The sequence below is a fragment of the Podarcis pityusensis genome, assembly GCF_964106645.2.
Source record: "Podarcis pityusensis genome assembly, chromosome: 1".
Taxonomy (NCBI): Eukaryota; Metazoa; Chordata; class Lepidosauria; order Squamata; family Lacertidae; genus Podarcis; species Podarcis pityusensis.
The window spans coordinates 9,759,493-9,780,183 of record NC_138028.1 but is presented as its reverse complement, the minus strand read 5'-3'; the positions used below and the strand labels follow the sequence as shown (position 1 = coordinate 9,780,183).

Sequence of the window (20,691 nt, the reverse complement as noted above, 5' to 3'; positions counted from 1 at the left end):
GGGGATGTGCATAAAACTAGGATAGGATATACCGTATTTTTCCGTGTATAAGACAACCCCTATTTTTTCAGCCCAAAGAAATAAATAATCACAACTTTCTGTGTATAAGACGATTCCCAATTTTAAACTTAAAATTTTTGGAGGGAAATATAGTCTTATACATGGGAAAATACAGTTATTTCTTAGATATTATCTTTCCCTACTCACATTTGCGAGTTCAGCAGAGTACATCACTTTGTCGGCAAAAATAAGGAAGCTGTTGATGTGCTAGCTTTAGCTTTTTAATTTAAGTAATCCAGGATACTTTGCTGCAGACTGGGTTTCCTGGTCTTTCTCTCCCTTAGAACTATAAAAACGCGAAGCAGTCTTCTTGTAAGAAAAGGCAGATTCACTCGCCCAGTGTCACAGTAGCAGTCTTGAGGCAGGCTTCAAATGTAGTTACAGAAAAATATTATAGTTTAGATTAGGATTGGGGTCTGAGCTGTGACTCAGACTCAACACATGTCCTACATCCCTAGTCATTGATGGAGCATCAAAGAGAAGAGATCAGATAGCAGGGATCAGAGAGAGAGAGCAGGCTGGGGATGTGAATCAGTTTATATAGGTTGTGCCTCTTTACCTGGCTGGACACAGTGGGAGTGGCTCTCACAGGGAGGATGTCTTACAGACCCTGTGAGATCCAGTTACCTCTCTGTGTGTACCTTTCTAGCATTCAGAAGTAGTTGGTTTTGGCTGCCTTCTTTTAGATATCCCACAAACTTGGTGACAGAGTGTCTGCTTTGCATGCAGAAGAACCTAAGTTCAATCCCTCAGCATCTTGAAGTGTGGCTGGGAAAAGCTCCTGCTTGAAACCTTGGAAAGCCACGGCCAGTTACCATGGATAGTACTAAACTGGGTGGATTAATGATCTGGCAAAATATGATGCTGGTTTGCTCATTTCTATATACAGTGGTACCTTGGTTATCAAACTTAATCCATTCCGCAAGTCTGTTCCAACACTGTTCCAAAACCAAAGCGTTCCAAAACCAAGGTGCACTTTCCCATAGAAAGTAATGCAAAACGGATTAATCCGTTCCAGGCTTTAAAAAACAACCCCCAAAACAGCAATTTAATTTCACTGTTAATATACTACTTCTTCTTCATTGTATTTCAGTTCAACAATTACTTTGATAAAATAACGCATTGTGTTATGTGCAAATGGCTTTAGATACCTCTTAGGTCCATACATTACCATACAGCATATATTTGACACAAAAAACAGTGGCAATTTGTTGTTGACAAAGGACAGCTGGACATATAAAGGGCCCCATTACCTTCAGTAGCTTGGGGCCTCATCAAACCTAAATCTGGCCCTGGGTTGGCCACTGAGAGAACAGGATGTTCGGCGAGATGGGCCCTTGGTCTGTTCCAGCTCTTCTTGTGTTCTTTTGTTATTGTTCCAGCTAACTCCGGCTCACAAGCTCTCAGGTCTCTTGAACTCTCTGACAAGCATTTATATTTCCAAGGCAACTTATAATTCCATCATTTTGTAACAATAGCAAAGTAATTGAGGGGCTTGCAATTAGCATAACTATCAAGTCTGATGCACTCAGGTCTGATTACAGCTATGAGGGGGCCCTGGGCAAGGTGCCTCCCCCACCAAAAAAAAGCACTGGTAGATAGGGAAAAATTCAATGTAGTTTTACTTTTGCATATTTTGAAATGATATAGACACTGAAATGCAGCCAGCCTTGAAGAGCCACAATTCTGCAAATTTTGCAGTGCAGTTTTCTAACCAAGTAATGCGTACAACAAGGCATATACTAGGATAAAGTGTGCATATCTATGTATAGATTAGTGAAGATAAGATACCAGGGAGCTTTGTTTTGCAAAAACATGTACAGTGGTACCTCGGGTTACATACACTTCAGGTTACAGACACTTCAGGTTACAGACTCCACTAACCCAGAAATAGTACCTCAGGTTAAGAACTTTGCTTCAGGATGAGAACAGAAATCGCGTGGTGGTGGCATAGCGGCAGCAGGAGGCCCCATTAGCGAAAGTGGTGCTTCAGGTTTAGAACAGTTTCAGGTTAAGAACAGACCTCCAGAATGAATTAAGTTCTTAACCCGAGGTACCACTGTATGTTAGGGGAAAACTGCACACACAAATGTGCATGTTAGGAGAAATGTGTACCAAAACGCTGACAAATTTTCAAGGGGCTTAAAAAAATAAACCACAAGCAGATGTGAAATGTGAAAAACTGAAGACTTTGGAGATGGGCAACAGAGAGAAACTGAAATCGACATATTCAGTCATCTCTAGTGTCTCACAGCATCCTAGAGGAAGAATTTAAACGACTGGTGCCAACTTATGTGTAAAGCTTAACCCACAAAAATCATTGAAAGAGAGTTCTTGGTTTGCTAAAAGGTTTCCGTTTGATTCGATTTTATGTTTATGGACTCCTCGTGCCGATGCCATTAGGGCAAAGTGATAAATCAAAGATAAACGGCCCACTAGCCTGCAGTCTTGTCTTCGGGAAGCTGGATTCTCAGGCGTCTATGGAAGATGCTGGACATCAAGGCATGATTGGAGGGCGTGTGATGCCACAACCTGGCTGAAGCTACATCAGCAGGTCTGGAACACAGGGTGCTGTTTTCTACAGAGTGAGGCCACTGGTCCATTCACCTCTGTATTGTCGACACTGAACGGCATCAAATCTCTAGGGTTTCAGAAAGGGGAGATTCCCAGTTCTATTCAGAGATACCGGGGACTGAACGCAGGGCCTTCTGCATGCAAAGCAAATTCCCTACCACTGAGCTAGAGCTCCCAAGGCAGGTTCCAACTCGAGTTCTCGGAGAACTCCCTTCTAGTGCTGTTCAGAAAAGGGTCAGTTATTGCAAGTGGCTTTTTAAAGAAAGCTCTCACCAGAAGTGTGTGTGTGTGTGTGTGTGTGTGTGTGTGCGCACACACACACACACTTACACACACACACACACACACACACACACACACACACAAACAGAGTGAGGGGGGAAGTATTTTTATTATTATTAAAGATGTTCTTGTTTTACAGAAGTAAGTGTAATGTCTCTTGTATTTTTTCCATGTAACATTTTTACAAATCCGTTTCATTTGTTGAGACATTAGGGGGAGAAAAAAAAGGGGGTGGAGGGAGGGAAGATGGGTGGGGGTGGGGTCGGGGGTGATGTTCCTATTACGCTTAATGTATGTAGGGTTTGGTGTCAGCGTTGCTTGTGCTGTTCACTTGCGTTCCTTTGGTGTTGAGAGAGGTTGGGGTTGGCCTAGGGTGTGGTTGTTTGTTTGTGATTGGCTGTGGTGATCTTTGTTTTCGTGTGTGAGTGGGGTGGGTGGGTGTTTTGGATCAGGTTAGCCATATTGATTTGTATGCTGTCGGTGGATTTTTGTCATTGTCTTGTTGGGCTGTGTATGTGATAAAGGGGAGCCATACCAGGGTAAAGGCGTCTTCTTCTGTTTGTCCCCGTGTCAGTTTCAGTTTATTGGTTAATTTTTCTAGTAGGGCTGTTTCCCATACTATTTGGTACCATTGATCCATGCTTACTCCTGACAGGTCTCTCCAGTGTCTGGTGGGGGGAAAGTATTTGATGCCCTTCTAAATTTGCCCATTAGCCATCTGACGAAGAAATGACCAGTCCATAATTTTAATGGTAGGTTTATTGTAGCTGTGAGAGACAGAATATCAACAGGAAAAACCCCAGAAACCCAGAAGACAGAAGTCAGAGATTGATGTACATTATAATGAGTGAAATAAGTATTTGATCCCTTTGCAAAAGATGCCTTAGTACTTGGTGGCAAAACCCTTGTTGGCAAGGTCAGACGTTTCTTGTAGGTGGCCACCAGGTTTGCACACATCTCAGGAGGTATCCCACTCCTCTTTGCAGATCCTCTCAGTAAGGATTCGAGGCTGATGTGTAGCTACTCAAACCTTCAGCTCCCTCCACAGATTTTCGATGGGATTAAGGTCTGGAGACTGGCTAGGCCACTCCAGGACCTTCATGTGCTTCTTCTTGAGCCACTCCTTGGTTGCCTTGGCCTTTTCTTCCTCTTAAGAGCGCAAAACTGATTTATAGTGTTTGTTGCAGTATATCAGAGTGTGTCTGTGTAGCTCTGCATGAGTACGAGGGCAGAACTTTAGTACTCCAAGGAGAATTTGGTTTGATTGACAGCCAATTGCCACTTCTGCTTCTCCCAGGTGCACGAAACAGCCTAGAATGGGGGCGAGGAAGTGTTTTTCAGTATTTTGTGTTCGTGTATTTTGTGTTTTTCATCTTGCATTTTTATGGTGTGAACCGCTCTGGGATTTGCAGGTGAAAGGTGGTGTACAAATTTAATTAATCAATTGATCGATTAATTAATTAGCGGTGATCATTTGAACACTGGATGCTAGATTCTTGGGAGCCATTCTCAAACAACAGGTCCTTCAATATGGGAGCATTGATCAGAGGTAATGTTGGTTGTACAAATGCCAGCCCAGGAAAGAACACAAGAAACAATGACCTTCCAAAACAATGTGCTTTTTTATGGCCAAAATATAATTGGATCCTAAGGGAAACATTGCATGCATTAAGTTTGCTGAAAAAATTAAGTAGGGGAAGTAAATGAAAGAGTTCTTGGTATAACTGAGTCACAATTGGAGTTCAGGAGCTGACTGCATTCCAAGAAAGGCGTCTGGAAAGGCTATGCCAATACTTGTGGTGAAGAACTCTATGTGCAAAGTAAGACATTTTAATAAATCTGTTCTAGGCCTGCGCTGGAGCTCACTTATTATTTACCAGAGGCACCAGCTTGCAAGAGGGGCCAGGGTGGATCCAAACTTGGTGGTCTATCAGGCTTTGGGGAAGCGGATCCCTCCCCTGGTGGCAGTAAATAAGCGGATCAAATGAAAAGAGCATTTTTACCAGATTACTAGATAAGTTTTTTAATAATCACAGCAAGAGACAAAGGAATGCATATCTCTCTAAAAATGGTGTTGCTCCCAGTAAAGGTTTACCCCCTCCATCCCCATTAATCTACATCAGGCACGTCCAAGTCTCTAGAGACTGCAATCTACCCCCAGTATAATAAATAAAACTGGCAGTGATCTACCCATTGTCATTGCCCATAGTTGAGCTTTTTTTTTTTAGGGGAGAGGGAGCAGAGTTGTTGAGCTATTTTTATGAAGGCTTGACAAGAGTTATTGAGCTTTTGGGGGGGGGGACCACAGTTGCCCAGCTTTCTTTGGGAAGGATTCCATAAATTCGCATTGCGAGCGCTCAGGAGCAACCGGGCGATCCCTTTTTTAAATCCCGCGATCAACCTGGAGCACCTGGCAATACACCTGTCGATCACAGTTGGACATTGATGTCCAAAGTCCATACCGGGGGCCTAATCCAGCCCGGCGGTTGGTCTAATCCAGCCCCTGTGGCAGTTTATTTCCTGGGGTAAAATCCCCCCCCCCAAAAAAGCACTAGATGACCCTTGGGTCCCTTCCAACTCTACAGTGCTATGATTCTATATAATAGTCATAATAGAATGGCCAAGCATTATATTAGGGGAAGTTGCTTTGAAAAAAATGTGTATATTAGGCAAAAGTTCGCAATGAAAATTCAGATGAATTTTTTTGGGGGGGAATAATTAATTGCAAATTAATGCAGAGGACTGAACTGGAAAAATGGAAAGGAATTACAATTTGACAGATCTGCATGCCTCATAGCTTAGGAGCAAATGTCAAATTTGCAACTGTTTGGCAAATTTTGAACTGTGCCCAGATGCAAGCCTTTTTTTTTTTTTAACCCCCACCTTTTTATTTGCATACGCCAGTATTTGAGAAGCAAGGATCAATGACAATGTGGAAAAGGCAATTATCTTAGGTATATTTCAAACAGCCTGTGGAGGACTATCTGGCAGAAAAATCTCTTTCTGCAAAAGCACCAGTTTGAAGGAGGGCAGGTGTTTATGCAAGGGTTCAGCTATAATGGTGCAGTCAGCTCATTACATAACCCAAAGCAGGGTGCGCTCTCTCTCCCCAACATCTCCTCTTGCAATTTAAGGGCATTGTTTTAATGGCAAAATGTAGCTTTTCGTACACGGAGGATTATGCTGAATTTATTGGGAGGGCAATTTAAGCGCCAGAGGGATAGTTTGTTTTAAAGGCCGGCTTGCAAATCAAAGCGAAGCAACCTGAGAAAAACAGCCAGTTTAATAGCAGCTAAGAAGCTTCGCTTTGGGTCATCCATTAGCCGTCCCAAGACTTCCAATTAATAAAACGAGAGGAAGGTTTTCGTGAGAAATAAGGGGAATAAAAGAGCCAGAAGCTGGATTTTGCGAGCACTCGCAGCCTTGAGTTATTTCGTTCGCTGCAGACACAACCCAGCCACTTTGCTGGCCCACAGGGGCAGAGCTAGGATGGGGGCAGGAGCTGAAAGACTGAACAGGGAAGCAAGAAGTTTGGGGAATTCAAATGTTGCCTCTGCCATGAATAAACTATGCAGCTTGAAGCAAAACCATTACCTGTCAGCCTCTGTCACCCAACTCTCAGCTGCAAAACGGGGATAACCATACTGACTTGCATTGCAGAGGTGTTGTAAAGATCACTGAGATAATGAAGGTGAAATAAATAAATAAATAAATAAATTATACCCCGCCCATCTGGCTGAGTTTCCTCAGCCACTCTGGGCTGCTCCCATTCAAGTGTTAAAAACAATACAGCATTAAATATTAAAAGCTTCCCTAAACAGGGCTGCCTTTTAAAAATAAGATAGATGCTTATTTCCTTCACATCTGAAGGGAGGGTGTTCCTCAGGGTGGGCACCACTACTGAGAAGGCCCTCTCCCTTGTTCCCTGTAACCTCACTTCTCGCAATGAGGGAACTGCCAGAAGACCCTCGGCACTGGACCTCAGTGTCTGGGCAGAACGATGAGGGTGGAGACGCTCCTTCAGGTATACTGGGCCGAGGCTGTTTAGGGCTTTAAAGGTCAGACCAACACTTTGAATTGTGCTTGGAAATGTACTGGGAGCCATGCTTTTTAAAACCATGAACTGGAGGTTTTTAAGCAGAGGTAAGGAAAGTCATAGTACCACTGCCTTGGTCAGACCATACCTGCAATACTGCGTCCAGTTTAAGAAGGATATTGAAAAGTCGGAAGATGTTGCAGAGGAGGGTGACCAAGATGATCAAGGGTCTGGAAACCAAGCCATATGAGGAATGGTTGAAGGAGCAGGGCATGTTTAGCCTGGAAAAGAAGAGACTGAGAGGAGATATGATAGCCCTCTTCAAATATCTCAAGGGCTGTCATGTGGAAAAGGGAAGAAGCTTGTTTTCTCCTGCTCTGGAGGGTAGGACTCGAACCAACGACTTCAAGTTACAAGAAAGGAGAGTCCGACTGAATATTTGGAAAAACTTTATGACAGAGCTGTTTAGCAAAAAGAGCTGTTTAGCAGTGGAACAGACTCCCATGAGAGGTGGTGGACTCTCCTTCCTTGGAGGTTTTTAAACAGAGGTTGAAGGGCCATCTGTCATGGATGCTTTAGCTGAGATTCCTGCATTGCAGGGGGTTGGACTAGATGACCCTCGGGATCCCTTCCAACTCTACAATTCTACGGTTCTCTGTATATCTGACGAATGACTCAGCTGTTCTCCTTTGCCTGTGCAATAACAGGCAGTTGACACCTCAGCGGAGCTTTGCCAACCTCCTTCAGCCGTTCCTCAACAGACACTTCTTATTTTTAGTCCCTTGTGATCTTGCAGTGCCACTGGCTGTGTATAAAATTTAAATCCTTCGCTCAGCATTTCCAGCATTGCCCAGTGAATTTCTCAACATTTCCCTAATTTTCACAAGTCTGTAATACCACTGAAACTGAATCTTGTGCAAAAATGATAAATAAACAGGAATTAAAAACAAGAACAACTAAGAATCTTACAGCGCAAGCCATCATGCCATCATTAGACTTGTTTCCTGCACTAATTCTACTGTGGAATGTGAGCTTCTAGAAGCCAGTCCTATTCCATGTGAAGGTTACTGTATTACTGTATTTTAATATTTTGTTGGAAGCCGCCCAGAGTGGCTGGGGAAGCCCAGCCAGATGGGCGGGGTATAAATAATAAATAATAATAATAATTATTATTATTATCATTGGCTGTGGGAAGCCCTGCTGTTGATTGGCTGCCGCTGCAGCATTAGGGCGGGTGATTGGCGGCTGCTGGTGGTGAGCGGGCAGACAATTGGTGGCTGTGGCACCGTGTGCGATTTGCAGCTCAACAACTCTGGGCAATCATCCCCCCCCCCAACAAAAAGCTTAACAACTCTAGGCAATCTCCCCCCATTTTCTTAATTTGGAGTCCGTCTTATACATGGGGGGGTGTTATACACGGAAAAAATACAGTATATTTTTAAGTACAACGTTGCAGTCTGAGGCTGCTGTGCTGTGCCCATTTACCTGGGAGCAAGCACCCACTGGATTTAATGGGGCTTGCTTCCTCGTAGACAGGATTGCCCTGTACATTAGGCAAAATAGCCTTGAGTAACCCACAGCTTCCCTTCTGCCTCTCTGCCCCTCCGGACAACTTTGACTGGAAGCTTTGAAATCCCCTTATCATTACTTAATCCAGTTCCTGGCAGTTTTCTGCCTGCATTTTGTAAATAATTTTATGTAACATATGATGCTCTATAGCTGCTACATTTGGGCAACCGAAATGCCCCGGCCCCTTTGAACAATTCTGCTTGCTCACTTTTGATGGGTGTGGAATATTTATAGTCTGTGTTATGTAATGAGGATTACTTACTTTTGTTCAACCAAGTCTGTGTCCCATTTGCAAAACGGAAAAGGGGAAGGGTGGGGGAGAGAGAGAGAGAGAGACTCATCTCAATATGCTGTTTCATTTAATGCATTTGATGTTTTCAAACCTAATTGGAGCTTGGGGGGTTCTCAACTTGCAGTTTTTCAGCAGACACGTCTCCCCCAAATCAGATTTAATTATTTGAACTAAAGTGGGGGCGGAGGGAGGTGAAATTCAATACAGGAAAATAAAAGAGGTGTTGTTGTTCAAATAACCTGCAGGCAGCATTTCTAAGGTACCCAACATCTCGTTCTCCGTTGGACCACATCAGTGAGGCCAAGGGGACGGGTCTTGTCGCCTGGGCAGCCCAAGACCTCCATACACACTGTCCAGGCTTGCATCTGGAAGAGGTCGCTTCAGTGCAGCTAACACAGTGGTTTGACTTCACCCCCAGAGGCATACTCCATTTCCTCCAAAAGGATGCCAGATGCTCTTTGAGGAGGCAAGACCTCCATACCTCCAAGAGCCAGTGTGGTGTAATGGTTAAGAGCGCTGGACTCGTAATCTGGTGAACCGGGTTCGCTTCCCCGCTCCTCCACATGCAGCTGCTGGGTGACCTTGGGCCAGTCACACTTCTCTGAAGTCTCTCAGCCCCACTCACCTCACAGAGTGTTTGTTGAGGGGGAGGAAGGGAAAGGAGAATGTTAGCCGCTTTGAGACTCCTTCTGGTAGTGATAAAGTGGGATATCAAATCCAAATACATACACAATGCCCTGGGGAGGTTGCTGCTGACGCAGCCAAAAACCAATGCAGGAAGCATCTGTTATGAGTTACCGGTCTCTGCAGCCACAGCAGGTGCTGTGATTCTACAGTGGTTTGAATTCACCCTTGGAGGTGCGCTCCATTGTCTCTCGAGACAGCTGAGTGCTAGCTAGGCCACTTTAGGGAGGTGAGAATCCTTGCCTGAAAGGTAGCCCATCCCCTCTTGCACCTGGTCCCACCCACCAATGGAATGTGGCCCCTGGAAAGTTCCCCGCAAGGGAATGTGGTCCTTCATGAGATCTTAAGAATGGGGCGAGATGGTAGATGAAGAAGCGCTCTGGATGTAGGACCCCAGCTGGCTATCTGGGAGTACAGTGGTACCTCGGGTTACAGATGCTTCAGGTTACAGACGCTTCAGGTTACAGACTCTGCTAACCCAGAAATAGTACCTCGGCTTAAGAACTTTGCTTCAGGATGAGAACAGAAATTGCGCGGTGGTGGCGTGGCGACAGCGTTGAGGCCCCATTAGCTAAAGTGGTACCTCAGGTTTAGAACAGTTTCAGGTTAAGAACGGACCTCCAGAACAAATTAAGTTCTTAACCCGAGGTACCACTGTATTCCGCCTTGATGCCAAAACTGCTTCGCTTGACAAAACTGACTTCTGTGCGCAAGTTGCTCGTTTGGCTGGTGCAGGCTCTGTGTGAAATGAGACTAGTGTTGGGGTTAGGTTAATGTCCAGGACTGAATTACCTTTCATTACCTTAGAGGAACCCTGCGAGAAAGATTGGGGTTAGGATAACGGCTGCAGAGCATCTCACATTACTGCTATCTTCACCACCCCTGTGTTGTAGATAAAGAAACCTCCTCAGTTTTCCAGGGCTGACAACCGGTTAACTTTTACTTAACCTTCGCTTGCCACACCGGCAACCTCCCTCTCCCTTCCTCACCCCAAGCCGCTTTCTAACCACCCCCCAAATAACCCTTAAACGTAAGCCACTTGGGAGGACAGGACCTCAGCGGCAACCCTTCTTCTTAACACACAAACCCGCCTTCTTAGACCCCCGCCCACGGGAAACAAATCCTGACAGCAAATTCCCATCACATTAATGACTGTTGATCTTGCCATACAGCGTAGTTTTTCTCCATTTCCCTTGAGAAGGTGTCTATGCAGCAATTAATTTAGTTCTCCCCCGCCCTCGTCCTTTGGGGCTTAACTTTTAACTCTGGGCTCCTCGTTTTGAAATGTTTCTCTCTGTGTGGGAGCCTGTAATCTCAAGGAAGCCAAAGGAACAACAAACGGGAGCTTGTTCTATTATTAGGATTCTTTTCTTTTTCTTGTAAGAGAAACTTCGTCTAATTTCCCATGGAGCAGATTCTCTTGTGGGCTTGGGGACTGTTGCCCTTTCATTTGGTTGGATGTCCATCTTAGACAAAGTGAAATTCCATCGCAATTTCAACCGTTTGCAAAGTCTGCATAGAAAATATCAACTTGTGGAGAGAAGCTTGTTTCCTTTCCGTTCCTCTCTTTTAACATTCATTTTACACCAGTAATATAGGTTGCTTTATTGGCCGAGGGAGCCGGCGTACAGCTTCCGGGTCATGTGGCCAGCATGACTAAGCCACTTCTGGTGAACCAGAGCAGCGCACGGGGTGGCGCTGTGGGTTAAACCACAGAGCCTAGGACTTGCCGATCAGAAGGTTGGTGGTTCGAATCCCCGCAATGGGGTGAGCTCCCGTTGCTCGGTCCCTGCTCCTGCCAACTTAGCAGTTCAAAAGCACATCAAAGTGCAAGTAGATAAATAGGTACCACTCTGGCGGGAAGGTAAACGGCATTTCCGTGCACTGCTCTGGTTCGCCAGAAGTGGCTTAGTCATGCTGGCCACATGATCCAGAAGCTGTACGCCGGCTCCCTCGGCCAGTAAAGCGAGATGAGCGCCGCAACCCCAGAGTCGGCCACGACTGAAACTAATGATCAGGGGTCCCTTTACCTTTACCTTAATATAGGTTGCATCAGTTTGACCATAAACATAAACCACTTTTTTCCATTTAATAAAAAATAAAAAAACCATCTGTTTTCCGTAGCTGAGAATCAAAAGTGGGGAAACTCCTCGTGTCCTGCTTTCCATTTGGTCAGACCGTGTGAAAAGAGGTTTCTGGGCTCTTCTTATATTCAACAGATTGCATAAAGAGGGTCTGAAAAACTACTCATATTAGAAGAACATAATTGCATTTTTTTTCCTGCAAGCAAAAGGAAGAACTAAATAATTTGTTTTCCACCCCCCGCCCCTCAAATTAGATCCATGGTAAAAAAAGGGAAAAGGTAAAGTTAAAGGACAGAGTGTTCCACCAGATCGGGGCCACGGCCGAAAAAGCCCTGGCTCTGGTTGAGGCCAGCCTAACCTCCCTGTGGCCTGGGACCTCCAATATGTTTTTATTTGAAGACCATAAGGTCCTCCGTGGGACATACCAGGAGAGGCGGTCCCGTAGGTACGAGGGTCCTAGGCCGTATAGGGCTTTAAAGGTTAAAACCAGCACCTTAAACCTGATCCTGTACTCCACTGGGAGCCAGTGCAGCTGGTATAGCACCTGGTGAATGTGATCCCATGGCAAGGACCCCGTAAGGAGCCTCGCCGCAGCATTCTGCACCCACTGGAGTTTCTGGATCAGTCTCAAGGGCAGCCCTATGTAGAGTGAGTTACAAGTGGTGGACTTCCTATTCAGGAAAAACAGGCATATCAAGGACTTATAATACTGGAAATGACCTTAAAACCAGTGCCAGTTCATGGGGAATATTAAGATGGGAAATTATTTTAGTGGGAATTGTTTTCCAGAGATAAGTCTGGGAATAAGATGCAATAGGAATCTGCCTTCTTGTTCTCTGATCCTTCCTCTGAATAGTGCGTTCCCCATGAAATGTTTCCACGGGGCGGCAGTCCTGTGACGGCTTTCAAGAGCCTCACCATGGAACTCACACACACTTCCTGTTTGCACATAAATCCTATCTTCTGCGTATGCTATCTTTAACTGAGATATTTATGTATGTGTGCATATGGTAGATACCGTTGGAATCTGCACGCCCTACGCCAAGATCTAATTTAAGTCTGCTGCAGCAACAATCTGCGCATTGGAATTAGACTTGTCACTGGAATTTTGCAGTGTACAACCAAATGTCTGCCGAACAGATAGATCGCAGGTGCAACATTTATTTATTTCATTTCATTAATGAAGCGCTTCCCACAAAGCATCCCAAAGCAATTAACAATAAAATCATGAAAACGGCAATGATAAAGACATCCATAAACACAATGCCAAGTCTAATACAGGCATAAAAATTTCCTCTTGTTCAGTAAGTTCCAAATAAAAAAATATTTTAAAAAATAGAGAAGACGCCTGTCCCATTTGTAATGGGAGTGCCAAAGGAAAGGTTCTAAAGACCCAATTCCTGCATGGTATGGAATGGAAGTCCTGATGAGATGGTTTCTGCAAGAGGTCCTCATCTTCAGAGCTTAGTGATCAACTGAGTATATAAGGGGCAAGTATATAAGGTCTCAGGGACACGGGTGGCGCTGTGGGTTAAACCACAGAGCCTAGGACTTGCCAATCAGAAGGTTGGTGGTTTGAATCCCTGCGACGGGGTGAGCTCCCGTTGCTCGGTCCATGCTCCTGCCAACCTAGCAGTTCGAAAGCACGTCAAAGTGCAAGTAGATAAATAGGTACCGCTCCGGCGGGAAGGTAAATGGCGTTTCTGTGTGCTGCTCTGGTTCACCAGAAGTGGCTTAGTCATGCTGGCCACATGACCCAGAAGCTGTACGCCAGCTCTCTCGGCCAATAAAGTGAGATGAGCGCCGCAACCCCAGAGTCGTCCGCGACTGGGCCTAATGGTCAGGGGTCCCTTTACCTTTACCTATATAAGGTCTCACGAGGGACAATAGCTCAGTAGTCAAGCACATGTGTAGCCTACAGAGAAGTCAAGGAAATATAGTGGAGCATATGCGTCTTCTGATCTCATAAGAATATAAGAGCCTGCTGGATCAGGCCAATGACCCGTCTATTCCAGCATCCTGTTCTCACAGTGGCCAACCAGACTCTTAATCATCTTTGTTGCCCTCCTCTGCACATGTTCCTGGCAGAGGTGAGGTTGAAATGAAGTATTTCCTGTTTCATAGCTCCATCCCTTATTCATAAGCACATGGAAATCAGCCTATTCAATGTAATGTTCATCACCATTTTGCAGAAAGTAGGAGGGGTGAGCAAAAGAAGAGGCTGCTGTATCAGGCCAGTGGCCCATCTACTGCATCTCCCCCTTCTGACCAGACACCCACAAGCAGGATCTGGGCACAAGAGCAAGTCTCCGCTCCTGCTGTTTCCAGCAACTGGTTTTCATAAGCCTCCAGCCTCCAGCAGTTAAAGTAGAACATCGCCATTGTCCCGCATGGATTCATCTAGTCCTCTTTTTAAACCATCCAAGTTGGTGGCCATCACTGCATCTTGTGTGCTGAGAGCCAGTGTGGTGTAGTGGTTAAGAGCGGTAGTCTCATAATCTGGTGAACCGCCTTCGCTTCCCTGCTCCTCCACATGCAGCTGCTGGGTGACCTTGGGCCAGTCACACTTCTCTGAAGTCTCTCAGCCCCACTCACCTCATAGAGTGTTTGTTGTGGGGGAGGAAGGGAAAGGAGAATGTTAGCCACTTTGAGACTCCTTCTGGTAGTGATAAAGCGGGATATCAAATCCAAACTCTTCATCTTCTTCTTCTTGTGGGAATGAGTTCCACAGTTTAACTATGCGCTGTATGTCCTAAAACTAAGAATTTGTCAAGAATGTATAATTTGCTGCTGAAATGGAATACACAGGATGAAACGGTTAAATCTGTTATGATTAAATGGGCACACGATTTCGGACATAATATTATGTTTGCTGACTGGGAACGGTTATGGACCACAGGTATGAAATTTACGGCTTGTAATGCCTTAAGAGAAAATATAATGAAAATGATCTACAGGTGGTACTTAACTCCAGTCAAGCTAGCAAAAATCTATCATTTGCCCGATAATAAATGTTGGAAATGTAGAGAAAATGAAGGTACTTTTTTTCACCTTTGGTGGACGTGCCCAAAGATCAAGGCCTTCTGGGAAATGATATATAATGAATTAAAAAAGGTATTGAAATATACTTTTCTGAAGAAACCAGAGGCCTTCCTCCTGGGCATGGTCGGTGCAAAGGGAAGATAGAACTTTTTTCATGTATGCGACAGCAGCAGCAAGAATACTCATTGGGAAGTACTGGAAGACACAAGAATTGCCTACCCGAGAAGAATGGCAGATGAAAGTGATGGACTATATGGAATTGGCTGAGATGACCGGCAGAATTCGAGACCAGGGAGAAGGGTCGATGGAAGAAGACTGGAAAAAATTTAAAATATATCTTCAAAAATATTGCAATATAAAAGAATGTTAGAAAGAGGTTGGAAAAAGAATATTAGGTTGTTTTGGCAGATATGATATAATGGATTAAGTAAAAATGAGGTATGGAAATTGATGAAATAGAGGAGGATTAATTACATTATTGAATGTTAAAATAAGTAAATGAAAAGAAGGTTAGAAGGATCTGCTGGAAATACGATTTGAACTAGAATACAAAGTTGGGAGGTGAGAGGAGGTCATGGAAATAAGTAAAGGGAAAAAAGGTTAGGTAAAGGTATAATTTGTTTTTTGTTTTATTTTAATGCAATGCATCTTTATATTTTTTGTTAAGTCTTTTTTATTGTTTGTTTTTTGTTATATGCTTATTTTATTTTGTATGGTTTTTCTCTCTTTTTTGTAATCCTAAACTTGGAATAAATATCATTTTTTAAAAAAAAAAACACTATGCGCTGTATGAAGAAGTCCTATCTTTTGCCTGTCCTGAATCTTCCGACTCTCAGTTTCCCTAGATGTCCCCGAGTTCTGTGTTGTTGTGAGAGAGGGAGAAAAAATAGATTCTCTACTCACTGTCCCCATTCCGTCCAGAATTTTATGCATTTCTTCCTCCTTCTTCTCCTCCTCCTTCTTTGGCGATCCCTCGTAGCCAAGTAAAATTGTCTTCCATGAGCATGGTCTTAACGAATCTGTAAGTGACTGTGGAGGCCAATTCTGGATCCACACGTCCTTCCACCGTGGGGACATTGGTTTCTGGGCAGGAGTTGATCATGGTGAAAGTTTGCTAAGCGTGCCGTCCTCTTAGCACATTTCTCCCTAGCATCCTGAGTTCAAGTGTCTTCAAAGCCCATGACACCTTTGGCAAAGGTGTCCAACTGGAGGGTTCGCAGGCCAGCGTTTCCCAGTTGTCTGTGTTTTTATTCTACCTTTTTAAAGATTTCCCTTGAGAGAGTCTTTAAACCTCTTTTGTTGACCACCAGCATTACACTTTCCATTTTTAAGTTTGGAATAGAGTAGTTGCTTTGGAAGACGATAATCAGGCATCCGTACAACATGACCAGTCCAACGAAGCTGATGTTGAAGAATCATCGCTTCGACACTGGTGATATTTGCTTCTTCCAGCATACTGGCATTACTTTGCCTGTCTTCACAAGTGATGTGTACAAATTTTTCAGAGACAAAGTTGATGGAATCTTTTGAGGAGGATATTGGCAGTCTGCATTCAGTTCCTTTCTTAAAGATTCCTAGCATGGAATTCTCCTTTTTCACAGCTGCTGCACACTCAGAACCAAACATTCCTTGCTATTATTGTTCTCCAAGAACTGTTGCCTCTTTTTAGCATATGTTCCTTTACATACCCTTTTTGCCTTAAAAACACGCTTTAATATTTTAAACATGATTTTATTCTTTTTTCTGGTTGTGTAGGAATCGCTGAGTATATTAATAATATTATTTTTTTTGCAAAGGGCCCCAAACCCCAGCTGGCAGCAGGAGCAGCGTGACACGTATAATTAAAAATATTATTTGCCATCCCCTGCAGCTTTCGTTGTAGACTATGACAGCCAAATGAAAGCAAGAACAGCTCTTAATTGAAGATCCATGCGCACTCTATTTGGGTCATAGCAGGGAGATAAAAGCACCAGCCTGTTCCCCCCTGCCATAGACGCACACCCACCCACACCCTGCACACTTTTTGCTGTTTCAACTCATTACTAATAAACATGTTGTGGTTCTAAATTATGCTAAGTAGCTGCGTTAACTCCAGGCCATCACCCATGTCCTTACTGTAGTTGGAAGGCGGCTTGTGCGTGGTGCATTTTAATGAAGCCAAGGGGAGCTTTGATCACGGAGTTGATTTCCTAGATTAACTTTCAGTGTGTCAAATTCCCCCAGCACCCCCACCTTGTCGCCTTCCAACGCCATCAGAATCAGCCTTGCCTGCGACGAACTACGGTTTTGTGGAACGGGCAGAAACTTCTGGTTGCTGGCTCCAAAAGAGGCGAGGAACTGGGTGATGACTCGTTTGCCCTGAACCCCTGAATAGTTAGAATGGGGTCGTAGAACACCATCTGAACTAAAACACAGCCATCCTTTGAAATTTGCATTTCTTCCAAATTTTGTCATGCAGTTTTCCAGCCAAGTCATGTGTTCGAGATGCATACACTAAGGTAGAATACATATGTTAGTGAAAATAGCATGCAGCAATCATGCATTATATTATTTTATTGGCTGTGAGTGTGTGTATTGTGGGGAACTTTGCAAAAATGCGTATTTTAGGAGCAAATTGCATTCAGAAACATGTGCATGGGAAGAAATTTGCACTAAAAGGCTGATGAATTTTCCTGAAGACTTAAAAAAGAAAATGCAAACTGATGTGGAGAACTGGACTTAAGGTTGGAAAAATGAGAAACCAAAATCAACAGATTCACCTATACCTAGGAATTGCTTCCACATAAAGGCACATTGAACCAGGTGTGGGGATTCTGTTTCTTCCTTGCATAATCTGCAGCCGCATCAGCTTGCCACTGTTGGAAGCACTACAAACAGGTTGATTGTGTGTCATGCTCAAGGATTATCATAATGCACATCAACAGATGTCAACGCACTTCCTTCTTAACTTGATACTCTCCAACAAGAACAGGGCTGTGTTGCTGGACTCCTATTATCCCTAAGCATTGACCATGCCACCTGGGGCCCATGAGAAATGGAAACATCAAGACTCGGTTGTTACAATATGCTCTATATGGGGCGCCCCTTTGGCCTGGACTTGGGAGCTCCAGTTGTTGCAAAATGCCTCAGCTATACTGTTTAAGGGAACAGATTATCACCAGCACTCCAGTGTTTTAAACCCTGCACTGCCCATAGGCTCCTGGCTCAGGTGGGATGCGGGTGGTGCTGTGGTCTAAACCATTGAGCCTCTTGGGCTTGCCGATCAGAAGGTCAGCGGTTCAAAGCCCCACAATGGAGTGAGCTCCTGTTGCTCTGTCCCAGCTCCTGCCAACCTAGCAGTTCAAAAGCATACCAGTGCAAGTAGATAAATAGGTACCACTGTGGCGGGCAGGTAAATGACGTTTCTGTGTGCTCTGGCTTCCGTCACGATGTTCCGTTGTGCCATAAGTGGTTTAGTCATGACTCAGAAGCTGCCTGCGGACAAACGCCGGCTCCCTCAGCCTGAAAGCGAGATGGGCGCCGCAAACCCATGGTCGCCTTTGACTGAACTTAACTGTCCAGGGGTCCTTTACCTTTTACCTTACCTGGGTCAGGTTCAATGTTATTGTATTGATTTACAAGGTCAGTTACAATTTGGATCCAGGATACCTCAAGGACCACCTGATCACTTATATTCTTGCCTGATCATGAAGGCCCTTGAGGGGAATCACTGTTTTTGGTCTCAAATGGTTCAGATGTTCATATCCTCTCTTAACTGTTTATTCAATAATGTGGGCACAATTTTATGGTACTCCCTTCCAGTGGGGGTCAAACAGGGTCACTCACTACTGGACACCTGGAACCTAATGAAGACTTTATGGTTGTTATTATTCAAGAAAACATTTTAATTTTAATTTGATTTAATGGTTTTAATTGATTTATATTTATATTTATTTCATCTTACAAACCATTTAGAGACCATTGCAGTTAAGCAGAATATAATTTCTTCAAATAAAGAAAGGTAAACAAAGATCTAGGGAGCCACAGATATCCTGCCTTGCTTCATCCTTGTAAGGAAATATTGTAGCACAACGTATGGATGGTTGGAGACAGGAGCAAACAATGGATAAAATGAATTTGGATATCTGTCGCCACCCAATTTGGATATTGTATTCACTTGCAGAGAAAATACCAAAAAGAAACAAGGAGGAATTTCCCCCACTAAACCAACTTTTGCCAACCTAGTGCCTTTTTGGACTATAGCTCCCATCATCCCTGACCGTTGGGCCTTGCTGGCTGGGGCTAATGGGAATTGGAATCCAACAACATCTGGAAGGACATCAGGTTGAGAAAGTTGCACTAAGCCCATGATATTTGGTCCCACTCAGAAAATATTTGCTCACCAAGGAAAGCTGTTTTGTTGGTTTGTTTCTTACTACATGTTGGATTTTTGTCCCTTGCAGATTATTTTCCGGAAAATCAGTGATGTCAAAAAAGAAGAGGAGGAGCGCCTGCGTCAGAAGAATGAAGTGACCTTGAGCATCCCCGTGGACCACCCAGTGAGAAAGCTCTTCCAGAAATTCAAGCAGCAGAAGGAGATGCGGAACCAAGGCACAACCATCATTGACCCAGAGAGGAATAGCCTCCAAGTGGAGACCCGGACCATGCAGAATGGGTCCTCCATCACTGGCACAAGCGTGGTCACTGTGTCTCAGATCACACCCATCCAGACGTCTCTGTCTTACGTGAAGACCAATGAGGTCATCAAACAGAACAACAGGGATGCCATGGAGCTGAAGCCCAATGGCAACAGTGAGCAGAAATCCCTCAAGGTGACCAGTCCCGTGAGGATGAAAAACGGGAATGGGAAGGGGTGGCTTAGGCTAAAGAACACCATGGCGGGGCAGGAGGAGAAGAAGGAAGACTGGAACAATGTCACCAAAGCAGAGTCCATGGGGTTGTTGTCTGACGACCCCAAGAGCAGCGACTCGGATAATGGCGTAACTAAAAACCCACTGCGGAAAACGGACTCTTGTGACAGTGGGATCACAAAAAGTGACCTTCGTTTGGACAAAGCTGGCGAGAACCGGAGCCCCCTGGAGCACAGCCCCAGCCAAGCGGATGCAAAACACCCCTTTTACCCCATCCCCGAACAGGCCTTACAAACTACCCTCCAGGAGGTCAAACATGAACTCAAGGAAGATATTCAGCTGCTAAGCAGCAGGATGGCTGTCCTGGAGAAGCAGGTGGCCGAGATCTTAAAGATACTGTCTGAAAAGAGCACCCCACCGACACCTTCTCCCAAATCCCATTTGCCCCCTAAGCTGCCGTCCCAAATACCTTGTCAGGATATTTTTAGCGTTTCGAGGCCCGACTCACCTGAATCAGAAAAAGATGAGATCCACTTTTAATAGATATGCCTATTTCTCTTTCTGTACTCTGCGTTGTCTCCGACTAAGTTGGAGTAGGTCCATTAGACTGAATGGGCTTAAGTTGGTCACGCCCATGCATTTCAATGGGTCCTCTCTGGATATGACCAACATTGGATACAACTATACGGGTATGCTGTGAAATGAGCAGGCACACACAGAGAGAGACATACACACATGTATATATAACGTACCAGAACAGGTGTATATGTTCATGTGTGTGTGCATATGTGTGTGTGTGTGTGTGTGTGTGTATATATATATATTGACTAAATAATATATATATATATATATATAATATATATATAAAAACATATATTTTCACTTGCATTCGATATGACTTGAACACACACACAAAAATGGATTTTGATATGTAAATATTGCATGTCCAGCTGGATTCTGGCCTGCCAAAGAAAACAGTTATTAACATAGATATTGCTTGTATAATATGCAGTTGACTGCATGCACACTTTCAATTTATTTATAATCTCTATTATAAAATAAAAGGATGAATTTTGTTTTAAAAAAAACAAGCAACGAAGGCGACAGTGTGCTATTTAAAGAATCACGGACCAGTTTGCCAGTAAATAAATTGAACATGGGTGTAGCCAGAGGGGCAGGGGGCAGCTGCCTCCCCAATCAATCCAATCAAAAAAAATA

General features: G+C 44.2%; 1 protein-coding gene across 1 annotated transcript in view; it reads left to right on the top strand.

Annotated features, from left to right (window-relative positions):
- Positions 1-20,281, top strand: part of KCNH5 (potassium voltage-gated channel subfamily H member 5) — a 188,184-nt gene extending 167,903 nt beyond the window's left edge. Inside the window, exon 11 of the mRNA XM_081015936.1 lies at positions 19,066-20,281. Coding sequence (XP_080872062.1) covers positions 19,066-20,013 — 948 coding nt within the window. The 3' untranslated portion in view covers positions 20,014-20,281. The remainder of the gene's footprint in view (positions 1-19,065) is intronic.
- The last annotated feature ends 410 nt before the right edge of the window (positions 20,282-20,691 follow it).